Source organism: Pterocles gutturalis, unplaced genomic scaffold (assembly GCF_000699245.1).
Source record: "Pterocles gutturalis isolate BGI_N339 unplaced genomic scaffold, ASM69924v1 scaffold6818, whole genome shotgun sequence".
Classification (NCBI taxonomy): domain Eukaryota; kingdom Metazoa; phylum Chordata; class Aves; order Pterocliformes; family Pteroclidae; genus Pterocles; species Pterocles gutturalis.
The window spans coordinates 68,773-83,722 of record NW_010125474.1 but is presented as its reverse complement, the minus strand read 5'-3'; the positions used below and the strand labels follow the sequence as shown (position 1 = coordinate 83,722).

General features: G+C 40.2%; 1 protein-coding gene across 1 annotated transcript in view; it reads left to right on the top strand.

The window, feature by feature from the left end:
* The window catches only part of PTPN14 (protein tyrosine phosphatase, non-receptor type 14), a 64,951-nt gene that overhangs the window by 17,556 nt on the left and 32,445 nt on the right, over positions 1-14,950 (top strand). The window contains 2 exon segments of the mRNA XM_010078578.1: positions 12,422-12,519; positions 14,489-14,556. Of these exon segments, the coding sequence (XP_010076880.1) occupies positions 12,422-12,519; positions 14,489-14,556 (166 nt within the window).

Genomic DNA, 14,950 nt, shown 5'->3' with positions numbered 1-14,950 from the left:
ACCTTAAAATAATGAAACAGCAGCAGAGGCAGGAGGAAAGCCAGTTTCTTGGCTTCGTTATGCATCAGTTACAACATTTAAAGAAATTTGTAAGGACAATATTGTTTTCAAATAGAAATGCTACTATGTGCTGAAAAAAACGGCAGCGTTTTGGGGCATCAGTTACATTGTCTTTTCAGTGTTTCCAGGAATCTCAAATTGCAGCAAAGGGCTTGATTCTGAGCGGCTAGGTGGTGTTAGCCATGTCTCTCACTGGGTTTGGCCACAGGTAAGAATATTTAGGGTCTGGAAGCACTTGGTAAGAGTGGCAGTGGATGCAGTTCAGTCTTGTTGGGTGTGTTGTTCCCTTACGTCAGTGTAAATGTTGTATATACAGGCATCCCTCTGAACTGCTGGGTTGAACAGGGCAGAGGACTTGGTTTGATGCAGGAAGTAATTTGCTAGCCTAAAAATAGCCCATATTTTAATACACTTTTATGAAAATAAACAAGCCTATGGAGCTCTAGTATCAAACAAGTGACATGCTGCTACTAGAACTGTTCCTTCTGCTTCCTTAATTGAGCAGAAGAAAGAGAAAAAGAAAATAAACTTTTGTTGCCCATGAACTAGAAAGAACATTTGCATAAAATGAGACGGTTTCAAAGTAAAGGCCAAATGGTGCCTGGTTACTTATGAAAGAGGAACAGCTTATCATCCACGTCACCTGTGATTGCCCTACCAAGGGCCTGCCCAGCTTTTCAGAGCTTGGTTCTGACCTGTTACATTAAGGCCTTATTAAACAAAGCTTTTTTGGGAGAAGGCATTGCACATGTTTGTGAATCTACTTGTGAAATTTTTAGACTGAAGAAAGGAGCGAGTTAGTTCAAGTATCTATTTCTAATTTCTCACTTGTCGCTAACAGTGAGGAGTTTCAGAGTTATACTGAGAATTACTGAATACATAGTGTCTGTTCTCTTCTTCTTCTGTGAAATTTTAGTGTAATCACAGTAGAGATAGTCACTGTAATGGAGCAGTTTTGCTTTCCCTAGAAAAATAGATGTTCTCTTTAATATTTTGGTTTCCAGGAGAAAGGATAGGAAAAGTGGAAAAATGGAGAACACTTGAGTAACAGAAGTACCCATCAGCCTGTATGCATTTCCTCAAATAAAGATGAGAAGGAACATTCCTCTTCTGATCTGTGAACTATGCCACTCACTGCCTTTGTCATTTAGACTGTTGCAAAGTGCTTGACTGCCTTTTTTTCCCCCTTAAGGTGCAGTAGCAACGTATATCATTGCAGCATGGGGTTGCCCATTCATTAAGGAGCCGTGTGGGCACGGTGAATATGATGGTGTACCTCACAGATTGCTATGCTGCTTCTGACTTGTCTCCCGGTGTAGTTTAAGGCACTGCTTTTGACAGATGAGTATGTTACCTGGACTAGGGCTAGTAATTCACAGTTTATCTTCCCACGTGATGCAGTAGCAGTGACTAGCAGTTCCTCCTTAGGGAAGCGCAGGCTGCTATGGGTTATACTACTTAAAGTCTTCATGTCACAGACAGATCCTACCTCGGTTGTGTAGTTTCTCCTGATGAAGCCTCGAAAGTGAAGGTTGCCCTAGACTTCCTGTGTAATCAGTGAGAAGAAACGGGCATTTCCACAGCATGATTCAGGATTCCTCTGTTGTGCATCACTTTCTGCAGGTGATTCATTCTCTTTTTTTCTACTGTATGTTTTGAAAAGGGAACTACGGCTCACTGGTCTTCTATTTAGCGGTCTCGGGTAGATATCTGAAATTTGCCTGCAGCATCAGAAAGAGGGTCAGCCAGGAGCAGCAAACTGTGAGCACACAGACCTCTGCTTTTCCATTGGAGTTACTAACTGCTTTTTAAATTTCAAGAATTGCATAGGCAGTGGAAATCTTGGTGACAGTATCACTGCCAGTCTTCAATTAAATTTATTGAATGTTGGTGGCTGTACTGCAGGCTGGAGCAAACTTCTTCCCTTCTCTTATCCCCGAGATACAAACCATGAAGACCAGTTCTAAACGTACCCTTTTCAGGGAGCTGAATACCTCTAATATTTGTTGCCTTGCTGTCAGGGTATAAAGCTAAAGGAGCTGCAATTGGATGTCAGTACAGTCCTGAAGTCTCTGAATGTGTTTAAAAGAAGCATTTGTGTGGAGGCCCTTATGCAGCTGAAAATCTCAACAAGAATTTGGCAGAAATCTCAGTGTCGGAAGATGGCAGATTCTTGTGCAGTGAGATGTTTACTGGTTCACTGTTTTATCTTTGGCAGCTGCTTTTGCACTTGATATCTTCAGCTGTTTTTGAAGCTTTTACAAAGAATTATTATTCATCTCATGAAATGGATCTACTTTACCCACCCAACAGGGCACTGATTCACATATTTCTCTGGCAACATCCCGTTGTTATCAGAGCTGTGTTCACTTTTGCAGGGTTACGTTCGCTGGGATGTTAGAACTTCCTGGGCTGTGGTTTTATTGCATGATGTAGTGATACATGGGGTGAGTGTTTTCAACTATTCCTGTGAAAAACTAGACTCAGCAAGCTCTTCGGGAAGCGGAAACAACCTGAGTTTTCCTGTTTTCTGCTCACAGTGAACACTAATGTAGGTGCTTCAACAATCTCTTCATGGGAAAATGAGCTACTTTGCTGATAGCCCAATAGATAGGTGACAACTTCATTGTGTCACATTTCAAATAGAGTTTTCTTATTAGTGGGGCAGATTACTGTAAAGAGGCAGTAGTGAATGGACTGGATTTTAGCTCCCTACAAGGTCAAATTCTGCTAAATCAATAGAGCTTTCTTGACATTGATTATGTGAAGTTGGCTACTACCTAAAAGTGTTACTGGTAGGGTTTCTTTCAATGAGTTCCCTACATTCATGAACAAGTTTTCACTGCAGGCTACTGGAGCACTGATTTTTTTTTTTATTCTTTTTTTTTAAGTTTAAGTTAACCGGAATATTCTGTAAGTTTGAACATGTTCACTTGCTTTTTGAATAAAGTAACACCTGAGTACACATGCATGCTGGTCTGCACCCACAAGCCAATCGTTTTGTGATATGCTTCAGGGTGCTTAAATCTGCATACCAGTTGTTCACTGGTGTATGTGTTCACTCTGTTCACCTTTTACATCAGTGCACAGCAGTACGTTTACCCAGAAGAGGCTGGTGGACTTTTGTCATTCCAGAGTTCAGAGCCCTGCTGGAGAAGAGTATTTAAAATATATATTGAAAAATGAGACAGGGTTTATGGGGTGGATACAATAAGTTTTATGACTCCAGCTGGCATAATGGAGGGGGGAAGCATGGGGCATGCAGAAGTCTTCACGTTTGTTTTGTGTACAAAGAGTAGTTTAGAGTTATGGCTGTACTTAGGCCAATTTAAAAAAAAGATTTATCTAGTTATTTTCAGTGTTGCAGAGTATGAGCTAGAATGTACATATGTTCTAGTTAACTCACCACATTTTTTTACCATTATATTCTAACCTGCTTGGCCATTAGCTTGGCTGGCTACTAGGAGAATTTTCAAACCATTGACTCATATTGTTTCCATGTGTAACTTAAACCACCTTTTCCCACAGTGGAGACAGCTTGAAGGTTAGCTGTGTTTTCTTTTCAGGGCAAGGAACATCATATTTTGAACTGAGTCAACACATATGAGTAAAGGAAATAAATCTAAGCTATTAAGTTTTTGGGGTCTACTCTCATTTTTGCTGAAATCTTTGCTGGTTCTAAATCAGGAAAGACCAAGAGGGCTTTTTGTGCTCCTCTTCCCCATGAAGTTTAGTAGTCTTTAGCACACATAGCCATGGCTTGTCTTTTCATTTTTGCATCTTTACAAGGATGGATCTTCACCAGCTGCCATTACTTTCACGCCATCTAAGGAGTTGGGAACATGAGTTGGTCTCCGTGCGTGGGACCTAATGTTTTGAGGATGTGACTAATTAAGTGGAAATGACACACAGCCTGCGTGCCATGTCATATTATTGAGTAGCTATATATAGGTGAAACCTGTTCGTGGTTGGAGGTCCTATTCATGGCTGGAGCCCATGTCTTGTGTCATGCAGCAGAGGAGGGCTGATGGCTAGTAGAACTGCTCTGATAAGTGATACAGAGTGGTACTCGGCAGCGTTGTCCCTCTGATTTTGCTGTTGAGCCAGTGGTGGCTTTGCAGTGTGAAAAGCAGTATGTGGCATTGCTGCAATTCACCTACCTGACTCAGTTCTATTTTTTTAAATGAAGCTAAAATAAAGTCTTCTGTATTGTAACCTTTGGATGTCTGTGGCCTAATGCAAGTGTTCAGGAGAGGTGAGTGCATAGCTGAGTATGTGTTTAAGCTTAACTATGTGAGTAGTCTGAAGTCAATAGGAGTGCCATGTTGAACAATAACACTTTTAGCATGTACTTAAAACCCAAACCAGATGGATACATGGCTTTTTTCAAAGACGTGTGGCCAACAAACTCTTCATTCCCAAATGCTTTATTCTAGCATTTCCATGTAATATTTATATTTGCATTGAATGCTTTTTTTCAGCTGAAAACGGTAAAATACGTATTTCTTTGCATTGTATGGTTTTGATTGCTTTGCTTTAATTTTGCAATCCCACTCTAGCCTTCATAAGGATGAATGTTGTGGTGATGGCACCAGGGCCTGGCTTTGCTGGACTCCAGCTTGCAGAGACCAAATGAGCCTTTGCTGAGAGAGACAAGTCTCAGAAGTCTGGGCTCAGAAGACAAGAGAATAGGGCCTCCCCAACTTTTTTACTCTAAAAGGCACATTGGAGTTTTGTGCTGTATAATTCTTTAGGTATTCGGATTAGCTCTGATAAAATTATAGGTGGTTGTAAGGGAGTTTATTGTGCTTATAAATTGTAGTAGGGCTCCCTGTAATTTGTTATAATTAATTCAAGAGTTCAAGGGCAGAAAATCAGGATCAGGTTGTGGCATGCCTTCCGTTCTTGCTAAAGCATGCCATTACTGGCCTTTTTATTTAAGCTTTAACTTGGTGGGTTTATTTGAACTTGGAGTATCCAAAAAGTAGAATATACTCTTAACAAAATGTACAAGTACAGAGGATGGACCTGTTGTGGTTGGGGGGCTCCTTTTTAAATGTAGAGAAATTAGCAGATACATAATGCTGCATCTGCTGGCTAAGCCGCATGCGGAAGGAGTGTATGTTTTGGAAGGCTTGTGTCATGTCTGCAGGCTGCAGCACAGCCTGGGTGCGTGTCCGTGCTTGTGGCCCATCAGAAATGGCAGGAAAAGAACAACTCTGGCAGAGCACTTCTTTACAATCCAAACTCAGTCTTCTGCTGCCAATGAGGATGCTGAGTGTGATGCTGTTATCTCATGGGTGACTGCTGAGGGTTTCACTAGCCATCCATTTCACGCTGGACACCCAAGAGCCACAACACTTTGACGCAGGGCTACACTGGAAGCAGCTGCTCACAGGCGAGAGGTTATAAAGTGTGTGTTACCTTCCCATGTTACAGTCCCGTGTTCATTCACAATATGTAAATATTTTCTTTTTTGAATGCTTAGTTTTGCTGCAGAAATTTGATGTCATTGATTCACACCAGAAAAGGAAAGCTCATTGCTCTTAAAATGCACATACTTTGTGTTTGCATTTGAAGTCGTCTACTAGCTGAATGAGGCAGTGGTGGAGGTGGGAATCTGAAATTTTAGTAGATAGTCTTTTGGGGAATGCATGCAAACGAACAACCTTTCGGTAGTAAACTGATGAAATAGGTAAACAACAACTAAGCAGTGCAAAATTCTGCACAGAATGTTTTTAGGAGTGCAAAGGTTTTTGTGGTCTAGTATCCTTAGCCAGGAGTTGACTTTATAGCTGGACCTTAACCTTTGGAAGATAACTGGCCTTTGAAAGAACTTCAGTGGTCAGAACTTTTCCAACCTCAATGGTTCTGTGGTCTGGTAGCTTACCTTCCATTGCATGCTTCATTGCAGCTTGTAGAGCAGAGCAGTCAGTGAGGCTGTGTATTGTCTGTCCTCATGCTCACAAATTGCATATCAAAACAAATGGAAAGTGACTGTCATTGTGAAATTACCCTGTTTTAGCCAAATCTCCTTTTCTTCCCCTCAGCTATAAACCTTTGCTTTTAAAGAGAGAGATTGAGCAATGTGGAGGTAGGTGATAGGAACTGTGTTTTGATATGTCCTTTTTCGTGTGACAATAATGCTAACTCAGCATTGTTCTATCCCGTTAGGAAGGGGAAAAGGAATGACAGAAATCTTTCCATGGATTTAATTTATTTTATTTTTAGTTTCAGTCATGTTTTCCATCCAGCTGCTGGAGGAAACAAGTATGTATACAGTTGGATGCTGCTTTTGAACAACCTCATTTCTCAGTTACCTAAAGCTAACCTTAACCCACCTTCTAAGGTTGCCATGATCAAGGAGTTTCTACCCTAGAAACTATTATGATGGTTTTTTTACTATTGGCATTGACAGTTTGAGCTTCTGAAGGAATTTCCTCCTGCCATTTGTGACAAAGGCTCTTTTGTCTCCTTCTCTTAATTTCTGGCAAGTCTGCTGACCTTTCTCAAGGTCTGTGGCAGGGTGTGGTAGAGTTGTTCTCGGTAATACCCTTCCAAAAATATTACCCTTTAGTAGCGAAGCACAGCCGTTGCTTTTTATATTCTATCACAAATCTCAGAGAAATGGCTATTGTAATTTAGCTGACGAAACGTCAGACTTTTGCTGGGAGAGAAGTTGATGAAATTCCAGAGGAGCGAGCTGGAGATGTTCCATTTATCAGCACCATCTAAGTTTTTTACAACGGCAAAGACAAGGCCTTAGCACTGCGTTACTTACAATGACATCACCAATGTATGTACTTTTTTTTTTTTTTAGAGTGCCTTTAGATTAAGATGTGCTGATTGAATCCTTGCATCTAAAATGTGTTTCAGCATGCTCAAGCCCAGAAATCATAATACCATCTTTGCCAATACACTGAATGTTGTATCTGAAAAGACTAGTCTTGCCTGCCTGCCTTCCTTTCTTGCCATATAAAATGCAGTCCAAGTTTGCAGTCAGTGTTGTTGCAGCATACTGAGTGACCCACATGAAATAAACTGCATCCCGTAAGTAGCACTCTGGATTGAGACTTGGGAACCAAAGCTAGCTCTCCCAAATCTGCTTTGGTTTCTTGCCCGAGTTTAGACAAGTAACTTCACCAGCAATGTGCCCCAGATAATCTATTTATAAAATGAGGCTAATGATCGTTAGTACTGTAGAAAACGTGTTTTTCTCAGAAGAGCAACCAGTAAGAGTTAAACGTTATTATGGTGGTCTCAAATATGTAATAAATAAAAATAACATTTTAGTCATTATCAGTCAGTTTGTTCGCTTTCCCATTGATTAGCTGGGTCATTGGCTCATCTCACTCAAAGGCTGAGATTTAAAATAAATAATGTGTTTAAAATAAAAAATGGGTTTCTCTTTAAAGTGTAGCATCTAGGTGTCTGTGAAATCCTGTTGCTAAATAGTATCAAAGCCAAGATCATGGCAGATTTTAAGGTGTGAGATGAACAATAGACACATCAATATCAAAGCTAACGCTTAGAGTAATTTTAGTAAACGATAAAAGGCCTCTGTTTTGGAGCAACTGCTTCCCCTGTGGGCAGATTGTTGCATAAGCGTACATTGCAGTGTCTCTGCTACAAGTATATTACCATACGGAGATAAACCCAAGCGAGCTGAGTCGGACTGTTGTTGAGATTCATTGTGACTTTTATTGTGTTTCTAATTTTAGAAGATCATATTGTGCTGTAATTGCAATATTTTTTTTGAAGTTGTAAGAGAGCTGAAGGTCTTGAGCTTGTGGGCCAATCTGTTTCTCCTTTGAGTCACAAAGACTTCTTTTTTTGGAGATGTGAAGCAGTAAAGCAGTTTTCTTTTCCTCCAGAGAAGAAGTTAAAACTACATAGCTATGCAGTTATCCAATAGATAGGCTTAACGCCAAAAAGGTACCTAATGGGATATAAAAAAGTTAGTCATGCCAGTAATTGCATCATTAGAAACGATTTTAAAGGAATTGTACCTCTTGGGTAACTAAGACATGTTTTATAGTGCTTTGTGTATTATCGAACACACTCAAGGTAAATATTTATCGGTACTGAAACTGTAATGCATTTATTTGTATTGGCTTGAAATTTTTAGAAAAACACACTGAGTGATTTAAAAAAAAAAAAAAAAAGTTTTTCAAAAGTGTTTCCTGCTGCACTAGAGATAAAGTGCCCATTCCCAACCCTTCCTGTCCCTGATATATGCAGAAGGAGAGCAGAACCAGGGAAAAATAACACAAATCCAGACTGATCACAGTACAGCGTTCAAAGAGTATTAACACTTGTTATGTTGATCTTGTCACCTTTTTTGTATGAACATTTAGATCTATATATGTGTATTAAATATATATAGAGAGAGAGATTGTAAGTCCCTGGGGCTGTATGCATTTTTTTTGTTCTGTTCTGGTAAGTTTCCTAGCAGAGTTGGATGCTGCTTGATTACTAAGGCTACTGGATCTGATGAGTAATTGTTAATGAAGTGTTTGCCTTGTGGCTCTTTGTGGAAGTCGCTAGTAGGAAAACTGTGAAGATGCAGTGCACCTGTGCAGTTACTCTGCAAAACTAACCCATAGTCTTACTTTTGTAAGCCATCCTTTAATTTCTCTGCAAAGATCTTCCAGTATTGATCAGGCCAGGTTCTGTGTGGCTTGTGGTATCTGAAACATTGCTTGTTGAAGAGAATGGAAATCAGTGAAAGCAATTGAGTTATTTTCTGCATATGTAAAACAGCACGGAGGTTATACATCAGATAAACAGTGGCGATGGAAGGGTACGATGAATTCAGTGTCACTATACAAACTCCCACGTTCTTTTTTGGAGTGACAGTAGAACAAACACAAAACCTGATCTTGGGAGGTCTATGCTGAATTGTACGGGCAAATGGAGTTTCTCTACATTGACACAGCTGTAGCAGAGTCTGAATCTGGGTGTTGCAATTCAATTTTAAGCTTGTCCCCCTATCTCCTGCTTACTAATGCTGTTTGGGGTTTTTTTGCCTCTGATGTAGTATGGATTGCTAAAATGCAGATGTTGATTCTGGAGTTCAGATGTTGTCTCATAGTTGTCCAGTTGCAGCTTATTTACTCTGTAAAAAGCATGCTTTTTGATGCAGTAGATGCAAATACACTTTTAATGTTTTCTGTGTTGGCTAAATAGAGTTGTGGGAAATGATATGCTTATAATTATGGCTTTGTTCAGACTTGTTGTCCACTCCCATTCCCCTTGGAATTAGCTACAGGCTGGCAAACTGTAGTAGCCTTTATTATATTGAATACACAACGGCTCTGCTAAAAACATTTAACCCAAAATGAGCAGCGAAGGGGAGAGAGTTCAGCTCTGGGCCCACTTGGCTCAGGTGGTGTCTCTTCTGCCCTGTACTCCCCTACTATGCCAGAATGGCTCTGTGATTAAAGCTTTGCAAGTCTTAATATTTAATTTCTTGCCTTTTGTTATTTGTGAGGGCAGCCTGCAAACTTCTCTTTGGTTCAGTTTCCATATGCTTTGCCAACTAAACCGCCTAATAGGAGGCTTATGAAATGCATGGTTTTTGTCTGCTGTTCTGGATCAGCTTTCCTCAGTGAATCTAGAGCTGAATCATTTTAAAAATGTTTGATTTCCCTCAAATTATAGGTCTACTTTTGCAATCTAAGTGAACAAAGAGCAGTCTCAGCTAGTATAGTGACATAACAACAGCATTTAGTGTAATTTTAGATGGAGGAGCCTCAAATCCTTGTGACAGAATAGGGGCCAATTCCTCCTCTCCGCTGGCTGGGCAGAGAGCCTGACCACAGGTTTGCAGCACAGCCCAGCCATGAATCTGTGGCTGGTAAGAGCTATTAGAGCCTTCGAGCAGAGCTTCCTCCAGGGTATGCTCCTCCTCTTCCCTGACAGTGGAAAAAGTTTATTCTGATACAGTTCAAGTAAATGCAATGCTGTAGCAAAGTATTGTGGAATACTCCTCTTAAGGTTTTTAAATGGGACCTGTTTCTGACAGTCATGGTGAAACACCTGTAAGTGGGCATCTTTCTTGTAAAGTGGGTGCTGACTGCTGTCTTAAAACAATTTTTTGTGTATTGGCAACTGAAATTGCAACTAAAACCCCACATCACTGTTTCTTTCGAAAGTCTTGGTCATAATATTTGATACTACAGTAATTGCTTTGACATATTGTTGGTGATGCTTGCCTAAATAATCCTTCCTGTGGTTTATAGTTTTGTGGGCAGTATGGTTGAATCATGGCTCCACTAAAACTGGGGACATTCTTGACGTTGTAATATCACTATAAGATTTTACATTGTTTTGACTTTCATGTAGTCTTTTTGTTTTGACAATAGCTCTAACTGTATCGCTGACGTGGGTTTTACTTTTTTTCTGTTAGACTAGAACATGTAACTCGGGCACATATAGGCAGCATTGACATCAGTAGCCTGCTTTGGGATTACCAGCCTCAAAGACCAGATACAGCAAACACTTGCTCACCTGCATACTTGATAAAGCAGCTAATGTCAAGCTTGTGTGAGAGCGTGCGTGTTTTCAGAATTGGGATTCAGTCATTGCAAAGAAGTGGAAACAAGCTGATTTGTCTCTTGGACCGAGCAAGTGTGAAACCTGGGGCTGAAGCACTGGGCTCGAGCTGAGAAGCCTTATGCTTTTAGCACTGCCTCTCTCAATCGAATGTCAAAATCCCCTGAAGTTTTAATCTTCATTAGGCTGTGTGAAGGCCAAATCTTAGCATGTAAAATGATATTATATTTTTTCTGTTTGAAAAGGTTTATCTGCCTTTTGCGGGGGGAACAGGGGGGAAGAGGAAGCCTAAAACCAGTAACCCAACAGTTACCTTTTTAAGCACACATAAAAATTGTCAGCTCCAAGGGAACTTACCAGGTGTGAAGAATATGCACAGAGGTCTTCCCGGAGAGGATTTCTCTGCCCTGCAGTGCTTACAGCCTCTGAACACCCTGCTGCCTTGGGAGCACGGGTCTGGTTCAGAGCGTTGGTGCTGTCTAGTGGCAAGTTATTGCATCTCACATTGCTGACGAAGAGTTAACTGAAGAAAAAGTGTAAAGTGCTGCATTTGATTAATAGCCCTTAAAACATGGCTTGGGTTATGCTGGATTCGAATGAAGTACATAGGTATTTTCCAGCGCCTCCACACAGAGTTAAAGCACTAACGTTTTTGAATATAGCGAAGGCAGTGCAGTCCCTGTAACGTGGGTGATGTTACAGTGATTCTCCTTTCTGAGAAGAAAAGGTTCATTGCTTTGGTACTGGGAAGGTACACACAAGTGTCTGAAATCATTAAAACAAGACCAGAACAGCTTTTTTTGCTATTCCCAAAAGTTCAAAGGTGGGGTCAGATGTGGTGTGCTGGTCACAGCCGAGTCCAGTTGGGAGTTTACTGTCCTCGAGTCTTTCTGGTGCCACACCGGTACCTCGAGGGGACGTGCACTGGTGCCTACAGAATACACGGCTGTGGCCTGTTAATGAAGCTGTCTGCACTGGACTTTAACCTGATACACCAGAGGGACTGGTACGTGTCCCTGCTGCTTTGGCCAACTGCTGCGGGTCTGGCCCAGTTCAGTGGATGGGAGAGATGCGCAGATGGGGACAGTAACTTGTTCAGCTTTTTGTGGAAAGTGTCATGTTTGTCCTCATCTACTCTATTGCAAATGTAAGGTGAAATGTGTGGGTTCTGTTGGTGTGGTTAGAACTAACATAGTTTGTCTTGTGGTTAGTTACTGCCCATCAGCAAGTGCATGGTATTAGAAGCTGGTTTTGCTTGATTTGTGTGTCTAAGTCATCCTTACAGATGAGAGATGTCAATTTAAAAAACTTTTATATGGGCCATAGTTAAAGTTACGTCAGGCAAAAGTATAAAACTTTTATATGGGCCATAGTTAAAGTTATGTCAGTAGGCAAAAGTATGTTGCTAAAATCCTGTTTCTTTTGTCAAAATGGTGACACTGGACCAAAAACAGTAGAAGATATACGGAGTAGCCTCTTTTTGTACTGATGATTGCATGGTTGTCAGTAACCCTTACAAAATTTATGGAGGAGGTAACCCCAGCAGATGTCCCTCTTCTATGTCATCTAGGAAATACAAATTAGAACTTTTTATTTTCCTTTTCATCCACCTGGAAGCATTGAACGTATAGGGATCATATTGATTTGTTTTGGTAATGTGGAACTTCTGAAGCCAGGCACAGACTGCTGTTTAACAGCCTGAACAGTTTGTGGTGAGTTGTTCTTGCTTTCAGCTGTCTTTTGTTCTGTAGAAAATGTACAAATATATAGATGTTCTAATTGGTGCTCTTTATTTTGTTGGTAGGTATCAGTATTACCTACAAGTGAAAAAGGATGTTCTTGATGGCCGATTACTTTCTTCGTTGGAGCAGGGAATTCGACTAGCTGGTTTGGCAGTGCAAGGTAAGGTGACGTGACCTGATAGTCCCTTTCCAACACTGGCTTTTTTGGTTGGTTCTGTATATTGCCTGGGCATTAACTAAGGCTCCTACTGACTCCTACTCACAATAGTGGGTTTTCTATTGATTTAAAAGTGCATAGGTGGACTGCCATTGGTGAAACACATCCTCGGGGAGGGAATGATGGACCACATCACAGTGTTCAGCTTTCCTATTTCTAAAATCCATGTAAGTGAATCTGAACAAAACTCTAGTTCTTCCAGCCCCTACCACGGAGTACTTTACAGTAATGAATTTGCTTCACGTTCTCTGGTTTGAAATGCAATTACATCAAAGAGCATAGCAGCATCTTTAATTTTGCCTTTAATTAAAAACTCATTTTGCTGTATAGTACTATCTGAAGTATGAAAGAACACATGACCGTAATTGTTATGGGAGTTATAAATTAATAAGAAACTACTTCTTACAATGTGATTTTTATTCTGAGCCTCTTAAGGACATCAATAAAAGTGGGATCTTATAGTGTATATGGGCAGAGGAAAAGCCCTGTATTTGGAGAAAGTATGTTTCAGTCCATCCATGGCAGAATATGAAAACCTAAAGTAGAATTTCAGCACTCGTGCTCTGGGCATGTCCTCTGATGAGAGGGACGGGGGAGGTATGCCTGTAAATAGCAAACATGAAGATCTGATTCTTGAAAATTAAAGGTTCAATAGAGAGTAATGCTAATATGATCTTCCTTAGGGCAGTAGAAATTATGTTCTAGTATCTTATTTCTTGGTTAAAAGACCATTGCATCGGAATATTGCACCTAATCTTCCTCGCTTTATTCCTGACCTTATATTACTCCCTTTGTCCTTTGCATGTGCTGCAGCTGAAGATATTTGAAATACTTCTTTTAAACTTACAGACTCTGTTTTATGTCCATTTCGACTTCTTTCTGTTTATGTTAAAACATAACTCTGAGGTGAAAACAAAATGAAACTGCATTTTTGGCATCCTGCAATCCATGAAATTGTCTAGAAGCTTTGAAAGAATGTCTAGCTAATATGATTTATGATGGGAATTTCCAGCTTCTCTAATATGAGGATCTTGTAGATGGTGTTTGATCCAGTTCAATTAATATAAAATAAAAACCTCCTGGCAAAATATTCTTTTGATATAGGCTGTTGTGTATTTAACAGATAGATAAATATAGGCTTTGTTCTGTGTGTTGGTTTTTTTTAAACATAGTTTAGCCTTTAGGAAGCATTTTTAAAACTGCACGGTTTCAAGGACATTCAGACAAGAATCCTCAACCCGACATAGCAGTGAATGTGAGCATGGAGATGAGTACCTCTTAAAGAGATGTAGAAGAAGTAGAAAAGCAAGTAGGAAGGTGTGGGCCAGTCAATTAAACTGGCGCAGTGCCTGTACTGTTACAGTGGCTGCAGAAGGGTAAGACCTTCTCAACCTCTCCTCAAACCATGTTGCTTGTTGACAATTCATTTTGAATAGAGTTGACTAGTGGATTTTAACCTCCTAGGATGTGAAATTAAGCATCTTTTGCACAATTGTGTAGAACTATAGGAGGGGTAGGTTAATTTTTTTTCGTTTTGCCTGGTGTGGGATGGGAACACTGGAGAAAGTGTGCAGTTTTTAACGAGGCTGAGCAATCCCAGCCTTGGTAGGTGGTGGTATTCATTCATGAAGGGTACAGAAAAAGAAACTCTTGAATTCCTGTTGGTTAAGCATTGCAAATCGTCATAATATTAGGGATCAAAAGAGAGAAATTACTTGTTTGATCTCTGGTAATAACACTGTTATTTTCAGAGCTCCGTGTTAAAAGCTGAAGTAGAAGCAGAAATCTTTGTGCTGGGTTGTGGCTTTAGAGGGAACTCGCCCACTTGAAATTAAGCATCTGTGCAAAGGCTGAGTGTGGTCTTAACGTGTGTGGAAAGTGCTAAAATGAGTAATTGTGTTGTTTTTTCCAGCGGATTTTGGAGACTATAATCAGTTTGAATCTCATGACTTCCTCCGAGAATATGTCTTGTTTCCTATGGTGAGTTCCTTATCCCTCTCTTTTGTGGTCTTTTATGAATAATTTCTCTATGCCTCAGAGATGGCCTTGTTGATAACAGAGTAAAAGCACCAGCAGTGAACTAGTAATAGTGGAAATAAACTTTGCTCCCCAAAACCTGCGATGTGCTTGCATGTATCTGAATGAATATATGCTGTGGAAACATATCCCTTTTTCATTCCTGTTAAGCCTCCATGAGGAATAGGTTTCAACAAAAGAAACATACTTCTTTGAATAAAAAAAAAAAGAATCTGCAGCTATTTAAAGACGTGTATATTAGGAGTACTGCAGTATTAGTAACATGGCATAACGATGGGATATGAGGGCTGCTGATGTAGTAAATGTTGTGTTACAGAACAAATCATGCAACCTTTCC